This window comes from Bactrocera oleae, chromosome 2 (assembly GCF_042242935.1).
Source record: "Bactrocera oleae isolate idBacOlea1 chromosome 2, idBacOlea1, whole genome shotgun sequence".
Lineage (NCBI taxonomy): Eukaryota > Metazoa > Arthropoda > Insecta > Diptera > Tephritidae > Bactrocera > Bactrocera oleae.
In genome coordinates, this window is record NC_091536.1 from 13924800 (window position 1) to 13951117 (window position 26318).

General features: G+C 31.1%; 1 protein-coding gene across 3 annotated transcripts in view; it reads right to left on the minus strand.

Moving 5' to 3' along the window:
• Positions 1 to 24: 24 nt before the first annotated feature.
• LOC106619406 (uncharacterized) overlaps positions 25 to 26318 on the minus strand; it is a 65887-nt gene continuing 39593 nt past the window's right edge. For 2 of the 3 annotated variants that reach the window (XM_070109481.1, XM_070109476.1), the window contains exons 7-15: positions 22227 to 22491; positions 15517 to 15577; positions 14381 to 14654; positions 14172 to 14290; positions 13892 to 14073; positions 11892 to 12065; positions 8635 to 8814; positions 1518 to 1736; positions 25 to 609 (exon numbers count right to left, since the gene is read on the minus strand). In XM_070109481.1, the coding sequence (XP_069965582.1) occupies positions 485 to 609; positions 1518 to 1736; positions 8635 to 8814; positions 11892 to 12065; positions 13892 to 14073; positions 14172 to 14290; positions 14381 to 14654; positions 15517 to 15577; positions 22227 to 22491 (1599 nt within the window). In that variant the 3' untranslated portion in view covers positions 25 to 484. The remainder of the gene's footprint in view (positions 610 to 1517; positions 1737 to 8634; positions 8815 to 11891; positions 12066 to 13891; positions 14074 to 14171; positions 14291 to 14380; positions 14655 to 15516; positions 15578 to 22226; positions 22492 to 26318) is intronic. The other variant, XM_070109482.1, reaches the window with a different exon arrangement.

Here is a 26318-nt window from a genome sequence, read left to right on the forward strand (position 1 = left end):
AAAGTGTTAAACGTATTCCAATGCTTGTTTTTTTTTTTTTTGTTTTGTTATTGGAATTTTATTTATTTTTGTGGTTTTTTGCATTGAATTTTGTTTGCAGTGATTCTTTTTTTTAAGTTTTGGCTTAATTAATTTACTTGAATTATATCAACTTTGTTCTTAGTTTTTTGTTTTTTTTTTTTGCTTGATTTGATTTAATTTGATTTGCAGTTTATTATATGTATGCATGTATATATATAGCATATATATATAAATTACTTGACTATTGGCGCAATGTAATGATGAGTAGCGAATAATACGAATACGTTAAGAAGCTGGTCTGAGTTTGATATGGATTTCTTACGAGATACGTTATATATCATAAATATATAATAAATATATATATATATATATATGTATATATAGAGAGAGAGTTTGTTTTTGGTTTGGCTTAAGTTTGCTAGCGTTTTTGAAATTTTTCTTTATTTGTTGTGAAGAAGCGACTTTAAGGCTTACCGTCCATTTTAGCCTGTTCTGTTAATTGTGGCGGTGCCGACTGTGGTGGTGGTGGTGGCTTCTCGACCGGAGTCGAAGCCTTTATTTCGCTCTGTGGCCGACTATAATTTTCACCTGAAACAAATTAAGTGCAATATTATAAGACTTATTTTGACAAACATAATAAGAGACCAAAAAAATAATTACAGATTTATTTTTTCTTTCATAAACAAATATTAATGTTATAATCCAACATTAGTAACCAGTAAATATCTGCACGTAGATTTTAAAACGAATTATGAAATAACACAAAAAAAGTTTAGTATTGATAAAGTGTTCGTAGAGGTATTCGAGCCTGTAACGGATACAGACAATAATTAGATACTCTCTAAAACCATATTGATAAAAGGCAGTAAAGTATTTCGAGACGCTCAATCGAAAACTCAATATGTATTAATAATTCTGTTTTGAGAAGTAATCTCGTATTTTTTCCAAATAATTTCTCGTTCTCAAGCTGGATTTATTCGTATCACTCATTTAAGTTACTTTTATGAGAACAAATTAATGGCAGAAATAAACCGACTATCCCAAAAAAAATTTTTGAGGCTGTTCAGGGCAAACCTCGAGTTAAATGCTTGCATGGTGATTGGTGGATCAATAGTATAAAAGCATAAATAAATATTTGTTACTAGGTATACTGACAGATTTCATTAACCTAGAAACCATTTTCTTGTTAAGTTTTAAAAATCTTACCTACTGACCGAAGGAATTGTAATACAAACGATTTTCAATCAGACCACCTTATAACTGTTATACGGTTTCCACTTTTTGGTGTAATCTTGCCAGATATCAGGCGAATTTGAATACTTGTTCAAAAGGGTCAAATCGATCGCATTATCACTATATACTAATTGGTTATATAAGATATAATATATATATAATAAGATTCTGTTAAGTTTTCTCAGCTTGCCACAGAAATGTCAAAATTATCCAAAACTGGCCCACTACCGCTATTTATTAATAATCCACAAATTATTACTCACCCTCTTTCACATTCTGCGTAACAGTGAATGTTTTCCCTGTATCCAATGGCACGGTCCAATTGACCGGATCCGGTGAGCGCATTAATATCTGCTCTGGCGATTTGACGCGTGTAGGCTCTGGTGGCGATTTAACAATAGGCTCATCAGGTATTTCAGGCGCTGGCTGAGGGCTGCAACTCGACACAGATATAGCAGTATCGCGTCCCTCATCAGCATCGTCTACGACGTAAGTGATTATACGTAGTAGAAGAAAAACGGAAAATCAAATAATAAAGTAAGTAAAGTTAGTACAGGTATTTGCTAGAGACTTCACAATTTTTAGCGTTTATGTTAACCTACAATAATTTAACATTTTTTATATTAATAATTTAGGTATATTTTTATAGTTTGTATATTAAATATTTTCATTTCGTAGCTGATGGAAAGCAAATTTTATGGTTAGAGTTTTGTGGTTAGTAAATCGTTATTGAAAATAAATCTCACTTATAACTCATCAAAACTTGATATGATTACGTAACAAATATTTTTAGTTGAAAGAAAAAAAGGTTTAATAAAATATAGTATTATTAAAAAAAATAACACAAGTATTTGTTGAAGCATTTTAAGCTATAAAAAGCGCCGAAACGCAAGAGTCAAACGAAGCGACACGAAAAGAGGGCGAAAAAAAATCAAATAGTTAGTGGTTAGTTGGTAAAAAATAAAGCATAACGGTTCACAAAGCGCTAGTTTAAGGTTTAAGCCGCCAATTAGAGGAAAGAGAAATAGCAATCAAGCCTGTTTGGTAAAAAGGAGCAACGTGGAGAGACACGTAAGAGCACCAAGTAGTCAAAAGCAGCTTTTAATATTTAGTAATACTTGTAAATTATATAATTTGCAGTTAGTGGACAGTTAGTTGGTAGGTTGAGCATGCGGCATACAGGGCATTAGCCACATAGCAAACATAACGGTAGATATTTACACACAGTTATAGTATTTAGTTGTATATAACTTAATATTTCCGAACTGAAATATGAAAAACTCAACAACAATTTAGCTAACAAAACTGTAACTGACTTATTCATACTTAATGAGTTTAATGTTTATGTGTGTGTGGGTGATTGATATAGGTGTTTCAAATTATTATACATACATACCACGTATATGTATGATTTACTCTTAAACAATTAACTAATTTTGTGGCCAATAATATTATATGTGTCTAATTCACGTTGATTTCATATTTCATTTAAATGGTGCGTTGAAACAATTTTGAGAACCCAATTAAAATACTGCTTTTGTGAGAAACTATTTCTTAGGATTTCAATATTATATATCCATCACCTATGCTATTTTAATAAAATAATAAGTAAATTTTTATACATAAAAGTTTATATATTTTTAACAAACAAAAAAATTGTTGTTAGTAGTTTCATAAAGTATATAATTTTATAGTCTTTTAAAAAGAGTAAACTACAAAGTTCTAACAAACATTTAAACACTAACTACAAACATACATATAAGCGTTAAAACCATGTGAGTGTACAAAACAATGCGGATTTAATAGTAGTTTTAACAAAATGCAAAGCGCATTCTTGCATAAAATATGTACAATACATTTTTAGTTATAATCATAAATATATTATAATAACATATATTGTGCAGCATTTTTTATAGCTTTAACTTTGTAGTTTTATACTTATCTTCCATAGAACCTTTTTTTATAAATTATCTGAATTATAACATATGTGTATTAATGTAAGATTTTTACTAAGTTTATTCTCAAAGTCACGAAACGCGGAATTGTCTTAGTGCTACAAGCGTACGCAGGCAAATTCTGTTGATATTGGGAAATAAAATATGTCTCAAGACCACTACGAATTTGCTATATTATTTATTAAAGAAATTCATAAGCAAGTGTATAAGTTCTCTACGTAAACTTGAAATGTATCTTCAGCGACTTAGTAGTTCACTAATATATAAATGTCTGATATAAGAAAAGCATTTATGCATTTGGAAAATTTAACTTTCTTAAAATCGCATTCGAAATCCTAATATTGTAGTATGGCTTCATATTAAAAAATGCCACAAGCAATTGATAAAATATTTTACAGTTTACGCAAATCCCATTATGTTTGCTTTCTCATACAATGAACACGTTTTTTCATACCCTGAACAGATTTGAAGTTTGCCACGAAATTCGGCACAACCAGAAGACAACGTCGAAAACATTATAAAATGTTTTTAAAAATTATCAGCTAAAACTGATCGACTTGAAGAGCTGAGTAGCTTTAGCCATGTTCGTCTATCTGTCCATCTATATATATGCGAACTTGCCCATCAGCTTTAGAGATATAGTTCTGAAATTTTGCACACGCCCTTTTCTCTCCACGAAGCTGCTCATTTGCTGGCATCGGGCTACTAAAGCATACAGCTGCCACACACACTGATGATAAGATATCTTCACCGAATTTGACATGAATTATTGTACAAAGCAACGACATAAACTATGAAAAAAACATTTTACATCTGACAAGAAACATATCTCGGCATGGCTTATTGTCTAAGACAACGGTACAATCTCTTAAAAATATTTTCAGTTTCGATCACTATAGCATGTAGCTGCTATATAAACTGAGAGATTAAAATCCAGTGGTTGTATGAAAAACTTTTTCATCGGACAAGTTACTTTTACGAAATTTGGCATAGATTATTGTCAAAAACAACGTTATAATTTTTGAAAAATTATTAAAATTTACCTACTATAAAATCAAAAAAAAAAGTTTTTAACCCTTTTTTGCTTTGAAAAATGCACCAGCTTCGGTGCTACAGAAGGAAATTTTTTGTCTTGTTTTGGTTAAATCGAAATGATATGGCATTAAGAATCACGTCGTATTATGTAGTACAGTACTAGTATTACACCTCAATTATAATTCACTTGTAAACACCTTTCCAAGCGCAATCAATTGCTGATTATACGAGTAGTACTTAGGACCAAATTTTAGTAATTTAAATCTTCTATTCTTTAATATAGAATTATAATCCTATCGAGAAGCACAATTGCAATACACACACGCACACACAAATACATATGCATTTATTTAGATGACATTTTAATATATATTAGCAGATATCTATATATGAGGATATTTGAATACTTTATTATCCACTTTACACTTATGTATAATCTAATAACGGCATAACACTTTTCGCACATAAGTGTGGGTCAATAAGCTTAATATCAATACTACTATATGTTTTCAATAGCACACATTACAACATTTATACAGACACATATGTGCGTCAACTACATAGATATAATACATAGAAATAAAATAAAATATATTATATTGTTATATAATTATAAAATAAAAATATCTTTTCGTTGACTTTTTTTACTTTGAACGGTTAAAAATCTTAAAATAGCTAAATCGTTTCATATAATATTTTATTAATTGTTAATTAGTAATCGTTAATTGTTGCAAAACCAAACTAGAGTTAGTACGTTTACTTATTTAGATACGCACACACACACACACACACACACAAACTTATTTGTACTCAAATACAGACATGAGTACAAGTGTGTATGCGAATTATTGTATGTTTTGTAGTAATTAAGTCGTCAAATGCTGCTTCTACTCACTTTCACCGAATTTCTTATGATCCCGCGTATATGGTACCGTTAAGCCAGTCAGGGTGAGATTTTTGGCCATTACTGGCTCAACGGTTTTGACCGCTGTGACATCAACACCACCACCAGCACCACCAACCAAACCAACACCAACGCCACCACCAACATCAACACCACCACCGCTGCCACTACCACCATTGGCAATATTCAGTGCAGCGCCATCGGCAACCTTACCAGCAGGCAATTGACCAAATACACTCGTCAACATGGGATCAGCAGTGACACGAATGCCAGCGAATTGGCCGTATACGCTGGCGGTCATGAGATTGGAGACATCTTCCTTGCCAGCTCCAACATTTGGTAGCGCGCCGAACACGCTAGTCAACATCGGATCTGCCGTTTTGGGTGCCATTACAGTTTCCTTGCATTTCGCTTGCATCGCTTCGGCAGTCTTGTCTATGAGTAGCGCTTCAGTTTGTGCTGTTGTTGCTGCTCTTTTGTTTCCTTCATTGCTTTGTAATTCTTTTGCCAATGATTTTGTTGTTGTTGCATCGATTTTCGCGGCATCAGTGGCGACTTTAGTCGCTGTAGCCGTTATTGTTGTAGCTGCCTTACTTGGCACCAATGTGACCTCTGTAAGCGAAACCGGTCTTGTGGGCTTTCCACCACTTGCACCGGACACATTTATGGCAGCGCCAGTGGACTTCGGGCGCGCTTTGACAGCTCGACTCTCACCAGCTCTACTATTGCCAAGATTTATCAAATTTGTCTTGTCTTTATCTTTCTTGCGCAATAACGGCATTCCGTATGCTGTTTGTGTAAAGTTTTTACACAGCTGATTGGACTTTGAGTATTTTGTCGGTTCGTGCGTGGATTTCGACTGTTTTGCAGCTGCTGTGGTTGTTGTAGTAGTAGTGGTAGCTGCAGTAGCAGAAACTGACTGAGCTCTGCCACTAGGAGGTGGTAGGGAACTACTCTTTGTACGTGAATGGAGTGTGGTGGATAGGGTGGCTGTAAAATGTTAGCAGTTTGTTTGTAGTAGATTTTTTTTGTTGTTGGAGACATAAGTTATTGAAAAAAAATGAAAATGAAAATGAAAAAAAATCACTTTGTTTTTACTCAGCTGCGATAACAGTTTGTATTTATAAAATATCTGACATAAACTACAACAAAAGTGTAGAAAGAAAACAAGTCAAATTCAAACTAAATTTTACAAAAAATAAATAAATAAAAAACAAGAAATAAACTACATAAACATGGGCTACAAATTAAGGAAAATACAAGAGATGAAACTACAAAGAATGACAAATTTAATAGACATTCGCTTCTCAAACTCTCAAATGTTTGCTTTTAATTATAGAAACTTTACTGTTTTACATATAAATTTGTGTCTTACATGTAAACTTATATACACTTTTTCTTTAATGAATAACAAATAAACCAAGTAGTCCACAAATAGCACTTTTATTTTATTAAATAATTAAGTAATTGTTATTAACTATTTACAAATCAGATTTTTACACAAAAAAAAAATTGTTATAAAAAATAGTTACATTTTTTAAGTTAGTATATTAAGTTACTAACTCGCCGAATGCACGGAAACGTTACATTAGTTTTCATGCGAACCTTAAAATTTACTGTTATTTGTATGGTAGCATATGTATACCATCTTTCTTGGTTTGTCTTTTGTTGTTGCATCTTTACAGGTGTAAAAATTAAAAAACAAAAAAAAAAAAATAGTACGCTTTATGAATCAAAGCCAAAATATATTGAAAATTATTTTTCATGTCTGAAATGCAGCTTGAACGCTACAAAACGAAGTCGTTTTTGCATCGGATTGTGACTGGTGATGAAAAACGCATCCATTACGACAACCCTAAATGCAAAAATTGATATGAAGGCTGACCAACTAGCAAAGAATATACATAACGCCATGGCAATACTCTGTCTTTATTGCTTGCCTTCATGTTGCAAGACCGGTTAAAAATAGCATTTAACGATCAAAAGTAAGCTCTTGTATGGAAATCTTTTTTATATCACGAGATCTCTTCACAAAGCTTGACACGGCTATGATAACAAGAAAACGCTACAATATTTGAAAAATATATACAGCTTCCATACAAACTGGACGTTCCAAATCAAGTTCTTTTATAAAAACTTCTTTATTTTCGAAGGGTGTTCTAGCTTTGGTACAACTGAAGTTAACGCTTTTTCTTTTGTGTTCATCAGTTATTAATCCTAAATGCTTAAAATTATAGACAATCACATCGCTTATTTTCAAAAACGATTACATCATGACGATCATAATACTTTCACGAGCATTAAAATAAATAATTTTTTTTTTTTTTTGTAGAAAACTGCGGCACTAACTTCGTTCCAGTAAAATTAATAGTAACATTTTAAAACTTTTTTGTATATTTAATAGACACAAAAAATTACAAAAATAACAATATGCATTTTAACATATTCTGATTGTAGATCGATAATGATTCAACTATATTTTTGACATGCTGAAAGTTGAGATAGTGGTGTAGGTAAAAGTCGTAAGAAATCAAACTTCAAACGAAAAATGTTTAGGTGTTTTATCGAAATTCTTTCAATACATAGACAATTATGTAGTTAAAGAACTCAATGAACGAAATAATATACTAAAATACACACTATTTTTTATACTTATACAAACAACGAACGATTATCAGAATTAGTTGCAATTCCAGCATTTCTACAATATTTATACAAATTAGTAGAATATTTTGTGCTGGAACGTGAAGTTCGAAAAAACTAGCGAGTATAGGTATATATATCAAAAGAGAGTTGAAAATATAACAAGAGTTTCATAACCTATAAACCGCTATTATCAACTAAGTACGCACTAAACTAGCAAAAGTATAGGGGATAATCACGTTATGCATAATTTAATTATAATTTTTGTTTTCTATAACATTTTGCTAGCAATAACAACTAACTTACATATAATTCACACGCTAACAATGGTTCTCAAATATTTCCAAAACATAAACGGCGAATGTGTGAATGTATTTTAGGACCATTAACGAAACCTACTATGCAATTAGCATACTATACGCTATCAGCTATACGCAGGGAATGTAATGAAATGGTAATGAAATAAATTATGACACATGAAATGAATTGTAATTAGAAGTGAAACATGAAATGTGACAAACGAAGTATGAACAATGAACAATGAATATGAAATGAGTGAACGAGAAGCAAAAAAGTGAAATTAAAATATTTTAACAACAAAAACAAAAAAAAAATTAAAAAACAACTTAAAATATGAGAATTAAATGTAAATAAATAGCACAATTACAATAACTGACTCTAATTAAACATCGAATCACATTTGCCAGAAACAAATTGAAACGCAAGAAATCATAAACATAAGTAAACAATTAACAGTAATATGAATTGTATGGCATTTTTTGATGCGCTGCAATTCACAATGCAATTTTGTACGCTTTGTTTTATACAACAACGTCTACTTACATGGGCGTGGCTTACGTTCGACGGCAGCTCTGCTTGCGGTCGTTCCAGCGCTTGTCGCATGATGAGCTACAGCAGGTGTCTTCTTGCTAGCCGTTAGCCGGGCGCTAGGCGCTGTACTGGCAGAGCGTAGTTGACGTTTCGGCGAGACATGCTCGGCCGGACCAACGGATTGTGAACGCGCTATTGTTGTTGTGGTCGTTGTGATACAGTTTATAATGATCATTGTTGTTTGTTTTTTTTGGTATTCATTTTTTTTTTTTTTTGATGAAATTTGTGATATAGAGGAATTTTTTATTTTATTGTAATTAGCAAATGAGAATTGCGAAATTGACTGTATTTTGTATTAAATTTTTGGTATATATATATTTTTTTTGTTTTGGGTGTTGAGTTCGAGTTTTTGTGATTTGATGGACACGGTGAATGTGTTTTAGTGGTTTTTGTGATAAAAACACACGCACATATAGATTTACAGTTACTCATATTATACACATATGTTTTAAAGTATAGACAACAGAGCAGAGAGAGTAGGGATGTTGTTATTTCAGTAATATAGACAGAGACAGTGATACACACACACATAAATATATATATATATATATATTGCTATAGTAAAGAACGTAAATTTAGCTAAAGTATTTTCTAGTCACTACTTTAGTTGGTTTGCTAGCAATGAAACTAACATTTGAACACTATTATAGAAATGTTCATACCTAGAAATTTTATATACATACATATCAACTAGTTATTTACACATATGTAGACCATACATTTCCTTAGCAGCTGTGTATGCGTCAAAATTCTAGATAAATAAAAAATAGTTAAGTCTTCCTTGTTGCCTAAAATTTGTTAGCTACCATTTTTTTCACTAAATATTTAGGTAATTAAAAAAATAAGATATATTAATTGTAAACATTAATCATTCAAACATCCGTTTGCCTAGGCTGAGCGCATAGCGGCGCAAAATGTATTCACCGTAAATGCAATTAACGAGCAAAATATATTATTGAGTATATTGTAGTCATAGTTAGATTTATAAATATTGAAAAAAACTATTTTGAATAGAAAACTATTGAGTAGAAAACTATTTTGAAAAGCTGTACTTACAAAAGCGCACCAGAAAGCAAAAATTGTATATGGAAACTATTCGCATGGATTCCTTTTACCCGCAATTCAATAGAAATTTGTAATAGTATAATAATTTTATAATAATATAATATTTTGTAAAACCACTTCATCAAAAAGATGCAACCGAAAGTAATATTATATGCAAAATTTGTTAATATTATATTATATATTGTTAATATTTAATGTTACTTACTGCTATATTTTAGCATCATTCTTAATTATTTCTCGTTGGAATGCAACAAAAATTTTATTGCTGTAAAAAAAGTGATTTTTATTACTTTGTGTACATTTTAAGCAAATTTTCAGTAAACGTAGTAATTTTTAAACTTTCACTATAAAAGTCATTTGCAATATAATTTCATACAATATTTAAATTTTTTTAACTAAATTGCGCTTATTTTGTACCATGAGCAATATTGTAATATATATTATCTATGTCGTGGCTTTTTCGACATTTAACTCGACGCGTTGCTATGCTCTCAGCCTTAGAACACTTGAAAACAAAAGACTTAAGACACGAACCCGTTATGAAAAATTATAGTATTTAGTAAATAATTCCACTCATTTTGGTATTAATTCCCGCTAAAGAAATAAAATAACTAACTTTTAACAACTTTTGATACGCAGCAAGTACTTTTTTAAACTTTTTTAAATTTTTTGACGTTAGTGAATATTTTTACTAGAATTTTAAAATATTTAGCACAGAATATGGCAAGCAATAAGTTTAATCTATAATCCGCGATCATGTAGTGCGTACTCTACTGGAAACTGTGTGCATATACACATACATTTGCTATGTAACTTGCTTCTGTTAACCTCAAATTAGTTTAAATTCAAATTTTATAAGCTTACCACTTGCATTCAATGTTTACAAAGTACAATGGTATAAGACTTTTTTCTTACAACCGAATTTCATATCTCTAAATAGTCAACTCTGAAAACTGTTTTGTGTTTATAAAACTTGATTAACTCGTTAGCAGCAGCATAATAACCTCAAGGCAACATGCCACAAAAATTACTTTTCCAACTATCAGTTTTTCAATTTTATATATTTAAAATTATATTATTTGAATTTGTTTTATATTTAATTTAACAAAAATTTTATTTTAAAATAGATATATTTAGCCAATAAAGCTAGCTAAGTGAAGAAGCAAAGTATGCATGATTCGGTGATTTTTGAAATTAAAAAGTTTATATAATTTTTTATTATACGAAAGAGGTACTTTCATAAAATACGTTAACATATTTCACTAAAATTCAAAAAGCTCAATTTTCACTAAGATTCTATAGTTTGCAATGAGACTTATCATAATAGCCTAGCAAAAATGCATACAATCCTAATTAAATACCTAACCTGTTATATGTAACAGCTAGACTTCCTTTTATGCTAAAACTTTTTTGATATGATTCAGCTCGTATTAATATCATAAATTACTTCATTTTTCTAATAACTATGTGTATGTATGTGTGTATATAATAAAATTGGTTATAATGTTGTGCGAGTTAAAGTAAAATAAGCAAGCATAACATAAATTTTTAAAAATATTGCACATAAACATATTTCCATTGTAATAAATATATATATGCTTAGCATTGCAAACATTTCAGGAGTAAGAAAATTAAATTCAAATATAATACTTCAAATGCTGCGCAACGCAAACGGCAAATATTGCAATGTAAAACAAAAGTCAGTAGTGCAAAATAATATAAAGAGGATTTGAAAAGAGTAAAAAAAAATCAAATGAAATACGCCATAATTTTTCCACAGAATTTCGACTTATTTTTCAGGTTCAATATAGTATTTCAAAGAAAAAAACATTTCAAGAAATACTCTCAATTCATAATAATTTTAAAATTGTGTATGTGTTGGAAAAAGGGAAACACGGTGTTTGCATTTCGTGTACGGAAATGGTGTTTACTAATTCTCAACAAATTCATGTGCATGTATAGCAAATTAGTGACATTTTGGACTTTCACCGTTGCGCTTTCACTATGACATTATTCAATTTTCAGCTGATTGCTTTCATAGGTAAACGGTAGGAATTTACACTAACACGCACACACACATGCTGTTCGGTGTGAAATTTTGTGCGGCTGTATTTTACGATTCGATTACTAGGTTTGGTACTTACTTTTGATCACCTTCTTGGGACTGCCCTTTTGTGGGCTGCCCTTTTGTGGTGAGCCATGTCGTGAGGCGGCCGTCTTCTTGGGGCTGCCGCGTTGTGATTCGGACTCACGTTTGGTGATTGCCGGCATTAGCTTTTCGCGTGTGGGCGATGGCAGGAGTGCACCCTCCTCAACATCTGTAAAAGTGTACAAAATAGATTGGTATTAGTAGCGAATCGGCAAAGATGAGACTATCCTGCTGCCATTTCAGGAGCTTTCAAACGAATTTGAAGTGGTAACGCATTGGTATTGCTTTCTTAAGTGGATCCTTAAGTGAAATGCAATGGAATGATTAATATTGTTTTTGTAAACTGTGGAATTATGCGAGCTCGCATGATACAGCGCTATGGCTGTTGGCTGATGTCATGAGCAAGCGTAAATTTTTTATCCGTGTAAATGAATAAAAATGATTGAGATAAACAAACAAGTTAGCTTGTTTGTTTAAAAATTGTATTTTACTAATTTTTTGATACTTTTTGTTAACAGTGTAATATGAAATATATGTAGCGAACTAAATAAATTTTGCATACCCAACAATAATCCCAACAGCAAGCAGAATGTAGAATTGGTTAAAGTAGGGATAATATAATGGCAGCTATACGCTTTTGTCCGATCTGAACAATATGTTAGGAGATTTGTGTTGGCTTTGGACGGGTAACAGTGCCCGAATTCGATAAAAACAATTTGTCAAATAAAAACGTTTACCATATAAGGAAGGTTGTATGGCACCTACACGCTGCTTTGAACAATAATATGTGTTAAATATCATGAAGATAATGTGTCAACTGAAAATTTTTTCCATACAAGAACATTATTTCGATCGCTATGTTTATATGGCAGCTACATATATGCTATAGTGGTGCGATATCATCAGTTCCTACAAAAGCGCAGTTTCTGTGGTGGAAAGCACGTTTTAGATCGATATCTCAAAAATTCTGCGACTTACTCGCATATATACAATCAGACAAACAGACGGACTTCATTGAATCAGCTCGACGCAATGAATAGCGTAAAAAATTAATCCTAAGCTTTTCAGCATTTTTCTGTACACTTATGCTATACAAACTTCCTTACAAACATCATGGCAAACTAAATATACCCTGTTCAGAATATAAAAAAGGGCCATACAGCACTAACTCCTTGTAGCAATCTCATGAATATTACTCAGATGTATCCAGATATCAGCAAAAAATATATTTATATATACATTTTTAATATAAATTACGAACTAACGTCTGAGCTCTATAAATAAAACATGTATAGTATCAACTCAAACACAGAAGCCTTATCGCCTTCACCGAATCATCAAAGCAAACAAATTCATCAAATATGCGAAAATTTAAAAAAGTGTTATATAGCTGGCCAATTGTACTGTTGTTCCAATATTCATAAAACGCTTAATCTTGAGAAAGATCTGAGAATGGATTATTGGTCAATATATGTATTTGTATATACGAATGTATTTTTTGATTAGATAAGGATCTGAGGTGAATTCGTTTGGCAGATATGGCCGGCAAGAAGAATTAAAAATAACTATCAGCGCGCTCATCGCCAATCCAACCATCTAGAACTGTCAAAATATTGATTGCACTATCAACTGGTGATAGCAAGAAAAGAAAGAGGCTGTAGTATCAATACCTTAAGTGGCGAAGAAATGAATTTGCTGATATAGTTGCAGAATGGATATATTGAGGCAAATGGTCGTTTGATTGATAACAATTATTTTAAATTCTTTTATTTTAGACCGTAGACCGTATATAAGATACTTAAGTCATGTTGCTTAGTGAACTTTATTAGAATATTGAGGAAAACATATTGGCAACAGCATAGCCTTAGTAGTGGATGTATAGCTAGTTTGTTTGTTTGTGTGTTAATAATTGTTTCTAAATCGTATATATGTATGTATGCAGTGTTACACTATATGACTATGAAAATGTATGTAAATGAATTATAAATTGTATACCAGGACCAGTGGTGCGCTCCAAATGATGACGTATATTGCTAAAGCGAGCTGGCAGTGCGGAAATCTCATCTTTATTATCAAGCAAATGGGCATGACCAGGAACTCGAGTTTTTTGTGTGGCTTTACTTAATGGTATGGATTTTTTATTATTCTCCTGCTCCTTCTCCTCCTTAGTAATAGGTCTGCAAGTTGTACACATACATATATAATAGGTATATATTAATAAATATTTGCATATATATATATGTTGATAGGTACGTTTTGTAGATAGTGACATTACCTATGCACGGAAGATGCTAATGATAAGGCAGACAGTGAACTGCGCTTAGACACCTGCTCCCAAAGGTCCTTTTGCTTCTTATACAGCTCCGGATCGATTTCTATGCCCCAACCGCGGCACTGCAATGTAAAGTTGTAATTATCTAAGCACCATTTTTATACCATATGAGGTTATACATGCGTATACGGGTATACTCAAATGCACCATACCTTGTACTCGCCGGCCTTCTTACGCAGTTCGACCACTTCTTTGAACCACAAATCCAAATTCGGCTGCGAACGTGGCGGTGCTGTGCCATTCAAGAGCACTTCCTGTTCCGACTGCTGCTGTTGCTTATTGTCCACACCAACGCCGCCCTTGTTCTCATCAAAGCCGAAATTCTCCTTCTTGGTTATGAAGTGATTGATGCGTTCTTGGTCGAATGTTTGCGAGAATGGGCGTATAGTCGCTTTTCGTTCGACCTTCTCGACAATGGTCACTTGTCTGCTCGTAGGACATTATGCATTTAATTTTTTTTTTTTTTTTTGTAGTTGTTGGCGATCGAGTGCAATCAAGCATACAATTTGTTTTTGCAAATATTATTTTTTTTATTAGTGAAGCGAGGTACCGTTAAAGTGATTTGCATTTGATGTTTGCATTTCGTTTTTCGCATTTGTGTGCAAGCAATGTGAAAATTGATAGTTTTATGCCGTGTCCACGATTGAAAATAGTGGAATGACATGTGGATGGTGTTTTGTGATTGGTTGGTACGTTTTTGTTGTAGCAATTTTGTGTTGGCACATGATATATTTGAACGTAGCATTGTAACGGTGTTGTTGTTGGCATAAACATTTGTTTGTGTACATGTATGTAAGCGTCGGAAATCGCAATGGATGCACAGCAGATGTGACAAAGTTGAAAAAGAATATAAAAGAGAAAAATATCATTTTAAGTTTTCATATGCTACGAATATATGGCAAATAAAGAGCGAAAAATTTAACGGAATGAATGGCAGTTATATTATGTGATGATGATGAAGGTGATGGGGAACACAATCTCGGGTAAGATGTGGCGGAAATAAAGAAGTTGAACCCTGTATATTTAAGCAGTGGATAGCGGATGGAAAAATATACTATTTATTACTGTCATTTTTTATTCTACACACACACACATTTGTATATATCCTTTGCTGTCTGAATGGAAAACTTGAACTCGAAATAAGAAACAAATTGCAATTTATTAGTGAGTGGATGAGTTCGAAAGAAAATTGAAAAAAAAATAACAACAACAAAAAGTTTAAAATGTGCCTAAAAGGGTGCTTAAAAGAAATTCAAAAAATAAAAATTTGTAAATTATTTTTGCATACTTTTCTTGTGGTTTGCTTTCTTCTGCATCGCTAACCAGCGGCTCCAACTCATGTAGTTTAGCTGAAAGCACATAAAAAATTTAATTTTCGTTCCATTTCATTTGTATTGTTTTCGTTTATCAAGAAAGTCATATAATTCAGCATTTTTCTTATAATAATTGGTAATTTATGATGTAGCAGAAAAAGTTATAAAAAGTTTTAAGTCATAAATTGCTATATTTTTCTTTTGATCGTTTGTACAGTAAATTACTACAACAAAAAAATCCGAATATGAAAATCTAACAAAAATAATAATTAATAAAAATGTGATACTTGTGAGAAAAAAATAGAGAGTGATAATTCGTTTAGCACATAGAGAGCACAGAGAATATATTTTACACGTTTCTTTTTTTTTTTGTTTTTATTACTAAATATTTTTAGTTAACCCTTGAACACAATTATTATTATGTGTATATTGAGAAACGACAATTAAGACAAAAATTTGTTTATGGATAAGAAAACTTCAGCAGTCAAGAGAAAGTTACCTCACTGGCTACATACCAGGAGGATAATTATTGACCATGTCTCATAGGCAATCGAAGTCTCTAGTTAGATGGAGAAAATGGAGATAAATACTGTAGCATATGGTCTAATGTGCTGTAAATCTATTGTTTCCTGACTGTACGTGTGGTTGTAAGAAAATTGTAATCGAAAAGATCGTGTTCAAAACTCACTTTAGCGGTTAGGTCATGCCTGGGACTTGATTATATCGACGTTGTAGGACTAAATCGAATATAAATGCGGTCATGATCATCTTTTTAGACAGCCAAGCATTTAGCAGAGCTTTTTTTTTTGAAGCTTGTAAAAATATGCTTAAGATGGGTGCCGATCTTCTAAATAGGCTAGACATTTTTCTGGATGCCATGGCACTGTGTTAGAGCGCAGATATCGCAAAGAAGATCACTGTTTTAACTTTTGAAAGGCTTGAACCTTATAATTGATTCAGCTGGTCTTCTTTACGGAAGGTTGACCAGGGAGATCAAAGAATGCTGGACAACAGAATGTCTGAAATAGTGAAAGTTGTCATTTCTAGTCTAGTACAAGGTTAGTCACCTTTTCTGAAGTTAAAGGTATCTTTTAAGGGGTTAGGGGAAGTCAGACTTCGTTTTTTCTTTCATGTTCTTAAAGTGTCTATTTCTAAATATTTTCTGCAAATTTGAAATATATCCGACAAATATTATACTTTTCAAGTTATTTTATAATTAGCAAAGGGTTCTCAAGCGCGCTGGAACGTACGAGAAATAGCAGCAGCTGCAAGCGACTGGTTATCGGGTTTTATTGTCATAATTGACTCACTACTTTGATGTATATATATGTATTTATACCTAACTATATAAACCTTCAGATAATGGTCGGAAGTGAAGTGGCACCAAATCAAAATTAAGGCAATATCACGTAAAACAGTTGAATATGTCGGTTCTATTAACCTTTACGAAAAAGCCACTTTTCAGCTGAGCTAGAGACACATTCAGCAAGTTGGACTAGCCAAACAGGACCATATTACCTAAACAAATTCATTAAATAGGAAAATATTTAGTAATTGTGCTAAACGAAACCGGCATGTAATGCGATAAAACCAAAGCGAGCAATGCAACAAAAGCATTAAGGAAATCAAAAATTTTATTAATAGAATTTCTTTTTTATTGAGGAAAAGGCAGCAGTGAAATGAAATCGGGCGGCATGAAATGAAAACCAAGCAAAATAGAATTTAAAAAATATATATTTATCGAAATTTTAGGGGGGGTAGTGCAGCAGCTGTTGCGAATGTGATAGAGGTTTCACTTTATTTTCGCTTAACTACATATTTTCTAGAAATAAGGGGGCTTTAGGGGAGCATTGAAGTTTGCAAAATAAGTAATAAATAAGCAAAAGTATTGTTTTCATGTAAATGTAAGTGTGTGTGTATATGTATGAGTAAATCTTTATGTAAATTTTATATATGTTGTGTTTAGTATAAACGTTATGTGTTTGTTTGTATTAGTATGCTTGTACGCTGTGGATGAATGTCATTAATATAGAACGAAATTTCATCGAACAAATCAGGTTGAATTGAATTACACGAATAAATTAATGTAGTAAATGTAGCAAGTGTCATTTGAGGAGAATATTACAGTTAGATAAATTCCAAAAGAAATAGTAATCTTAAAATAAATTAATTAATAAATGTACGTTGAGAAGAAATTAGGCAAAAGCTTTCATTGGCTCTATTTCACAGTCACTATTTTCACCAGCAAATCTGGTTATATTACTGTTAATTAAAACTTTTTGGAATTTTTGCTTTAAAATAAAATAAACTATATTATAAGCAGCATTTTTTTGTAGTAGCAAATATATTTCTCAGCAGAAGCAGCATAAATTTTGGATTTCAAAGCTCAATTTCACGCAAAAATTAGAAAGCTAAGCTAAAGTTTAAAAAATAAGTTCTTTTCTTGAGAAATCAACTAAATTAATTCAAACAATTTTTTTGCAGATTTTTCCTAAACGATAACGCTCACTTTTGCTTGTGTATTTACATTTCACTTCTTATATAAGTAAATTTTCGCTGTGTATCCTCTAGTTATATTCATTGCATATGATATTACAATAATTTAAATTTATAAATAAATAAAATGCATCAAACTTTATTGTGTTTTAATACTATAATCAAACGTTTTAATATTACTCTGCCCTTTTATCACCTCAAATCAAAGGTTGAAATCTCAAACTCTAAAACAATCGTATGCAATATGAAGACGCTTCTCTGTTTGTCCTTTTCCAACTTATTAATGTTACCCACGCTCTCTCGTTTGTCTTTATAAAAATTAAGTGTGCAAGAAAGAAGTATACGTTATTCGAGTAGAATGCTGGGAGGTACTAAGAGTACCTGCGATCAACAAATTATTAGGCCATATCACGCATGACTTCGCTGCATTCGTCTACATGTGATGCCTTTTAGGTGATCTAACTCTGTGTACAAGTACAGGCATTCGAAATGTATATAATACATGAACATTGAGCACAATATTTGAATACTTATTAGTTTCAACAATACAGCTAGGAATTGTCGGCACTTATTAGTATGTGGATACACAAAGAGTTTAAGGACAGCAATTTTAGCATAATAAGTCGGAATATTTAAAAGAAAATATTATGTTTAGCCTTTGCATTATTTCGACATGGTTTTGTCTCTCTTATCGATCAAATTAGGTTTCGGTCATAAAATTGTATGTGCCGTTAAGGATTTGGTGTTTAGAAAAAGTAAAATGGATTACGGATGGTTTAAAAAAAAGTAATATAGGATTTTCTGAACAAAGAAAGGTTCACGTTCAAGTAAAGAGCTAATAAGAGGAGGAAATTGCATTATTTTGTCCACTCGGCGTTAGGAAATGCGAAATACTTTTAGAGTTTAGGTGAATACCTAGAAAATAGAGATTTTCGTTTAAATTTAATAAAATGATGGAACCGATTTGATAGAGTATTTTCATTCTCACAACAAATGTCGCTGTTTTAAGCTCAAAGAAATTTTCCTTTTAGAACCTAACTATATCAAGCTTTTTACAAAATATAAATAGTTTTGAATACACTGTGTATTTTCTTCTATGACTAATAAAAATAATCAAAATACCGTTGACAAAATATACAAACAACAGAATCACATGAGGGATGTGAAGTTAATTTTCATGCCTTTCCTCACAATCACGAAGAAAAACTAAACAAATGAAAAACTCCTTAATTCTTTTACATACCCGTACACTAAAACTCAATTTTCATACAATTAATAACTGTTCTTGTATAATGGCATGCTCACGCTATGATTTCTGCTACATTTAAATAATATTATAGAAGAAAATAAATCATAAATTGTGTTCACTGAAAGCCGTAGCAGTGAAGTAAATTATTTTCATATCACAGTAAATGGCTTAAAGATGCCAGATTTTATGAAATTTCTGTGCGAAACTCATTTTTAATTTTTTTAAAGTATTCATGTTTATGAGCTTTAAGTTTGTTAGTATTATTTTCATATTCGGTCAATTAATTTAGTATTGCTACGAATTTTCTAAACTCTACACCTTTCATTGAACACACAATTTCAACATTATTTGTGTGAATAACAAAAAATAAGATAATATAGAATATTTCATTGTATTCATATTAACACTTCAACACTTACGTCATTCTTTTCATTTTGAAAGTTTCAACTTACATTTTTTGTCAAAATTTTATGTTTGAAAAAGCATATTTTTAGCAAATGCATTACAATGCATTACTTTAATTTCGTTCTATATAAAAAAGGAAACTTTTGTAATAGAGAATTTTTCTTTAGTAAAATTGGCAATATTTTTCAGTATATTCAGTTTAATAGATTTTTGTTAGAGAAATTAGTTAGCAAATAATAGTTCAAAGCTAGAAAATATTAAAATGTCTAAGAGAAAATGTAAATAAATTATAATGTAAAATTCCGGTATACTTTTAATTACAACTAAAGTACTATTTTGAATTACACAGTTCGCTACAAATGTACATATTTGAAATAGAAATAAATCCTTTTGAGGCGTTTTATATTTATTTGTTTCAAATTTAATTAGGACTTATTGCATTCAAGTTTTGAACATATTTCTCAAGTTAAAAGAAGCAACCGTAAATTTTGCTAGCGAAAATAATTAAACATTTTTCTTAGCTGAATCATCATCAAATTTCTCCTCACAAAAATAGCATCGCTACTGCAGGAGGAAGTCTATAGCATATCTAAAAAAGCAAAAATCATATACAACCCAAGATATTGTACAGTTTCTCACTATGAAAAAATATAGTTTTTCAAATATAGATACGTTAAAATCATTTTGTTGCGTTATAGGAGACACTTATGGAATCGTAAAGTTTGTATTTTCTCGCCATGAATTTTGGATAATCACCCACAGCACACTCAGATAAGTATTTGAAATATTTCTCAAATCAATAACAATTTTTTTAATAAGAAACTAGTATAGTTCCCTAAAGGTATGCTACAAATGCTTTTAATACTAATACAGCTCCCTAAAAGTGCGCTACAAATACTTTTTAAATTGTTTAACCAATTAAAATCCCTAAAGGTATGCTATATGTAAATTTATTTATATAAAAAAATTACGTTTTAGAGAAATGATTTTGTCAATTATTAAAATTTTATAAACGCTCAAAAAGATTTCAAGTTTTCAAAAACATTATATTTGTAGAGTTGTGAAGTTTTTTGCCTTATTCAAAATCTACAAATATTTATATTTGTTATAATAGTAGAAGTATGTTAACAGAATATGCACTTAAGGTACAAAGGAAGTTTGCTCAAAAATATGCAAAAAATTTTGCTCTGAATCATCAATACTTTGGGCTTTTAAAATAAGTTCCGTTTTTACAATTTATTTGCATATTTTTAGGCACCGTAAGTGAGTATAAGTAACGTGCATATTCTGTTAGTTGAAAGAATATTAATTTTATATACTACAGTACATTTTTTTTATCGTTTTGTACTTGAAGCAACAGATTTACGACAGCGTGTACATAAAAAACTTGAAAAAATTTCAACGTTTCTTTTCCAAAATTAAATCTACCAGCGCGAACATTAAAATGTAAATGCTTTAAGAGCGGCAAAGTCTTTAAAAGTTTTTATAAAATTATTTCGAAAAGCTTTACTAGAAAAATTTTTAAATAAATATATTTTACAACAAATAATTACTACTTAAGATTTTTTTTTTTAATTTTGCAATATAAGTTTTAATTTTATTGCCACTCATTTCCAGTTTAAATGTAACTAGAGTCACTTAGCAAGTTGTAACACAATATGGGTGAATTTTGAAAATGAAATATCACTTAAGGAAACTCTTGTGATTTTGAATACAATTCGCATTTAGCTGATGAACCAATAGAAAATTAATATATTTCTTATTATTCTGAAAGCCACAAGAACGTGGCCAGCGCAGTAAGGCTAGACTCTTCTTAGTTGTACTGTAAGGTTGAGAATCTTACTGAACGCCAGTTACAAAAGCTGTATTAAAAAAAACGTGGTGAACACATCTCAGCACTTCCTTCTTCATTATCTCGCGTTTGCGAGATTAAAACTCAAACACTTGGGACCTACTTTTTATGTTTAAATGTGGAAACTAAGTACAGGTTACGGTCAATATACGAGTAATAAAAATTTGTTTAATCTTCTCGCGTATTCATCTTATCAAGCTTTTAATGCATAAAATCGGATAAAATGTTAATGAGAAAAATATCATATCATCACCTAAAAAGAACACGGTTACTCAAAATTTTAGAGTGCAAAATTTTAAATTGCATACCTGAATATCGGTATTTTTAGAAATACAATAGCATTTTTATATGAAAAATAACAAGAGTTTGAATCTTTATAATTTTTATCAGTTTGGACGCTATAGTTAACTTAAGCACTTTTCCATTTTCATCACACCAGTGTTACAACTTGGTTTAATTTGAGTAAAAAAATAGAAAAAAGTTTGTGGTAACTTTAACTAACTGGATAATGCCGAGTTATTTAAGTGTATTAGTCAATTTGAAATTTAAACGCTTCTAGTTAGTTGTTAGTAAATTAATTTAAGATAATTGAAAACATTTTCGTTTTACTTTTAATTAAACGTTAAATTCATTAACTTGTAATTAGTGAATTAATTATTAGCGACAATTGAATATTGTCGCACCTTCTTTCTGATTTGTTGTACGTTTTTTATGAACTGTTGGCATTGCCGGTTGTGGGTGTTGCCTGAGATGCAGTTTTTGCTGCTGTTGCTGTTGTTGTTGGTTAGCTTTGAGCGCCCCCATTGATATTGATTTTCTGGGGTGATCCGCCGCATCGCCGGCCTCAATGCCCTTTATTCGTCGGACATTGGGCCAAACGAATTGCAAACGATATTCTGTGCTCAATTTTGAGATGGTCTTTTTGAATAGGCCATTTGACTCACCCGCCTGCAAAGGAGAAGAGCAGAGAGAAAAAGAGAAAGGGAACAAACAAAACAAAAACAAATATATAAATGCATAAAATTTTAGACATTTATTATTTTTATAAATAAAGAAAGTCAACGGCAAGTAAATGATTTGTTTTTAAATATATATAATATGTATATATTTTTTGTTGTTTTAATAATGCAACCACGATGTACAATTACGACGACAACAACAACGATGATGACGACAGCGATCGAGCAAATATTATTATTATTATAATTATTATACAATAGAAGAAATAGAGAGAGAAAAATGCAAAATGACGGAAAAAAAACATTTTGGAGAGAAAAGAGAGAAAGACAAAATACAAGTATTTTTTGTAAACCTTGTATAAATTATGACTAAGTTAGCTTGAACTTTACAAAATATAAAATTTTTCAGTACCTAATTAATAACAAATAACTGTACGATTTGCTAAATATTTATATTTCTGTACCTATATATGTGATTATTATTAACTGTAGATACAACCACAAATATGATTAAATAGCATGCAAAATGTTCAACAAAATTACTTAAATGTTATGGTAATATGTTGCGCGCCAAAAGATAGGCAACAATATTTGTATAGTGCTTAAGGTGAATAGCAAATACAGAAAAATGTTGAAAATTTACTTTTTTTAAACGGATTGCTGGCGGCCGTCGTGGTGTAGCAGTTTTGTGAGCGCGTTACACCAAGAGAAAACATGAATTCGGTTTTAACTAATATTAGACAAGTTTTTCTTCATAGCTGTAGATTATTAGCAGGCAAGACCAGGGAATGAAACATTCTACAGTCTAATATCTCAAAATCGCACAAACGCGTTTTTTTCTCAAAAACGTATGTGTCACAATTAATTCACGTGCACTAGTACTAAAGTAACTTCAGTTGAGTCCAACTACACTTTATGCCGATAACTGAAGCTTAGCTTAATTGAAATGTTTAGGATCTCTCTAGTTATTATATTCATAAGCAATCCCGTTGAAAAAAATAAATTCTCTAACTATTTGTTTGATTTTTGTTTTTTATATTTTTAAATACTGAAAATTTGATTTATAATGGGACAAAATCATTTCAAATCTTATTTATGAGCTATAAAAATAATTAAAATAATCAACTGATTCCTTTTTTCAAAAAAAAAATCTCAATTATTTTTTTACTTTATACTTTTATTTTGAATTGAATATTCATCATTCTTTATTTTCAAAGATATTTGCTGTTTCAACATTTACTATATTTTGGAATAAGGCAAAGTCAAGTAAAAAAGTCCGGAATAGTAAATAGTCGAAAGCGTAATATTAAATTTTGAGAATTTTGGAAGCATTCAAGTGAGCAGAAGTGCAGGGGAAGAAGTATGCAGTTGAGCTCCGCCATTGCATTTGGTTATAGCTGGACGCTAAAAATTTAATACTTTTCGCTTTTTATTCACTGTTAAATTTGTATGGAATAGTCTTCAGCGTGCCTTTCATATTTTGTCAGTACCTACATGTGTATGAAGAGGCACTAGAAAAATTGGCAACAATAAATCGAACTTTGCCAATTGAATGTGTGCGCATAAAGTTGAGAGTCGTATGCCGCTGAAGTGCTTAGTGATCTAAATGCATACCAGCTTTTGGCCATTGAGTATGTCTTACGAATATATGAGCATGCTTACAGGCGCTCAATACTAGCATTTATTTATGTGAGTTGTGTGTGTGTGTGTGTGGCAACTGTTGAAATTGCCATTTTACAATCCTGATATATATATTCCTGCTGCTTTTCAGCACACGATTTGAACAGCGCAAATACGACTTAAGACATACAATATGTATACATACAAATATCGCACTTATCTTTACGGCACATAATAGAAATGGGTATGCATTCGCATTTTCATCTTTCGCTACGTAAAATTGTGCACCGAGGTAAAATTAAATTTTCTCCGGTGAATTTTGCTCCACTTTTCTTGATACCGTAATTGAATGAGGTTTTAATAGATTTGGACAAGCATCATACAACAAAAACTAAATAAAAATTGACGTTCGTCAATAAAATAATAAGCAGAGTTTTAGCTCAGTAATTTACGTTTTTGATTTTTTTGGAAAATTTCCCAAAAAAAAAACTCAGAAAATTTGAAAAAAAAAACTCTATAGATCTAGTTAACAGGCGGACAATCGCAGAGAAATATCATTAATTAATATTGAAAAAAAGGATCGTAATAAATATTATATGATACTTTATGAGGAGTTGTATAATTTTTACTTATAAAAATGTTTGTACTATTTGGCTACACCAAATATAAACCCTAATATATATTATTTATATAATCGCAAAAATTGGTAAAAATATTTTTTATGATCCTTACCAAATGATAATTTCTCAAATATTTATTTTCTAAGTTTATTTATTTTATGACACCACAGTACTTGTAATTGCGATAAAATAGGGTCTCCAAAATATATTCTGTGAAAACTATCAGTGCAAGTAAAACTTCATGCTAACGATTATTTTCAAAGTAAAAATTTCAATATTAGCCTCTATAGTTAAATCTTAACTAGTCCGCTAAAATTATCTTTATTAACATCTAATAAACCTATAGAGGTTCTCCGAATGCATTAGCTAGGTATATAGAGTGGGTGTGACGTGTGACGCACTTGGGTCTATAGAAAGGCCGATGGTGAAACCACCAGGCCGAATTTAACAGACCACTAATAGGGAGAATACCTTTGATTTATGAGCTGATGCATATACTATCTACTCTTTGTATGCTTTTGATAAGCCTTATCGCGTGTTTCTTTTCCAATATTGACCACCATATCAATATACCGTATTTCATAATGAGTTTAGCCCCCATTTGGGTACAATTATCCTGAAAGTGCTGTAGCTGCTTTCTTTACGCTAGCGTTTAAGTTTGTTAGCTTTCTCTCTAAAATTAGTCCCAATTAGCTTGATTTATCCAATATTGTTAGCCTGATAAGTTTTTATTAATGCCGTAAAAACTGCTGGAATATTTTCTAATGAACAGTAATAACTCTTTCGTGCTAGCATTAGTTTAGTTCGCACGATACGACCATTTATGGCGTTTCATATTAATTGCTTCATCAGCTTAAGCCCTAAATGTACTCCCCACTATGTTCTAGATCTTATAACAATTTTTTTACTTTCCTTGATGTGTACTTCTTTGGACAGATCTACAAATCGTTGAAACCCACAGCGTTGAAATTGGTACCTGCAGATAAGCACCGAGTTTAGTGCTGTTTCTGTGATTTTTCCTTTAGAATACGCATGTTGCAAAAGTGCCAGTTTTTCTGGCGTAAATATGTTTCTTATATGTATTTCTATTAATCTTTCCAACGTTTTTAAATGGAATAAGTAAATACTAATTTGGTTGAGAATGGTTATTAACCAGACTGTTATGTAGCTTTGGTATTGCTGTTATTGTACTGAAATATACCGTCAGGTCACTTGAAACTACTTATCGTCCAGCATACGTAACTTTTTCATACAGCTATCTCTACTACCGTATCTTGAGTGCACTCAACCGCGTGATTTTCTGAGCTAAGTTTGGTTTTGAGAGTTTGTTGTTACTTAAATTGTTTTAAGGATAGGTAATCCGATAGAAAGCTTATTTTACCAAACGTGAAAAAAATGTTTTAAGAATGAAAAGAAATATATTTAGTAATACTAATGAACGAACGAATGCATGTATGTACATATGTAACTTTAATTAGCATAATTTTTATCATTCAAATCTGAAATCGAAATTTCATAAAATTTACATAATCAATTGCATAATTGCCTTACATTAATAATGTAACAGTTTTACTTA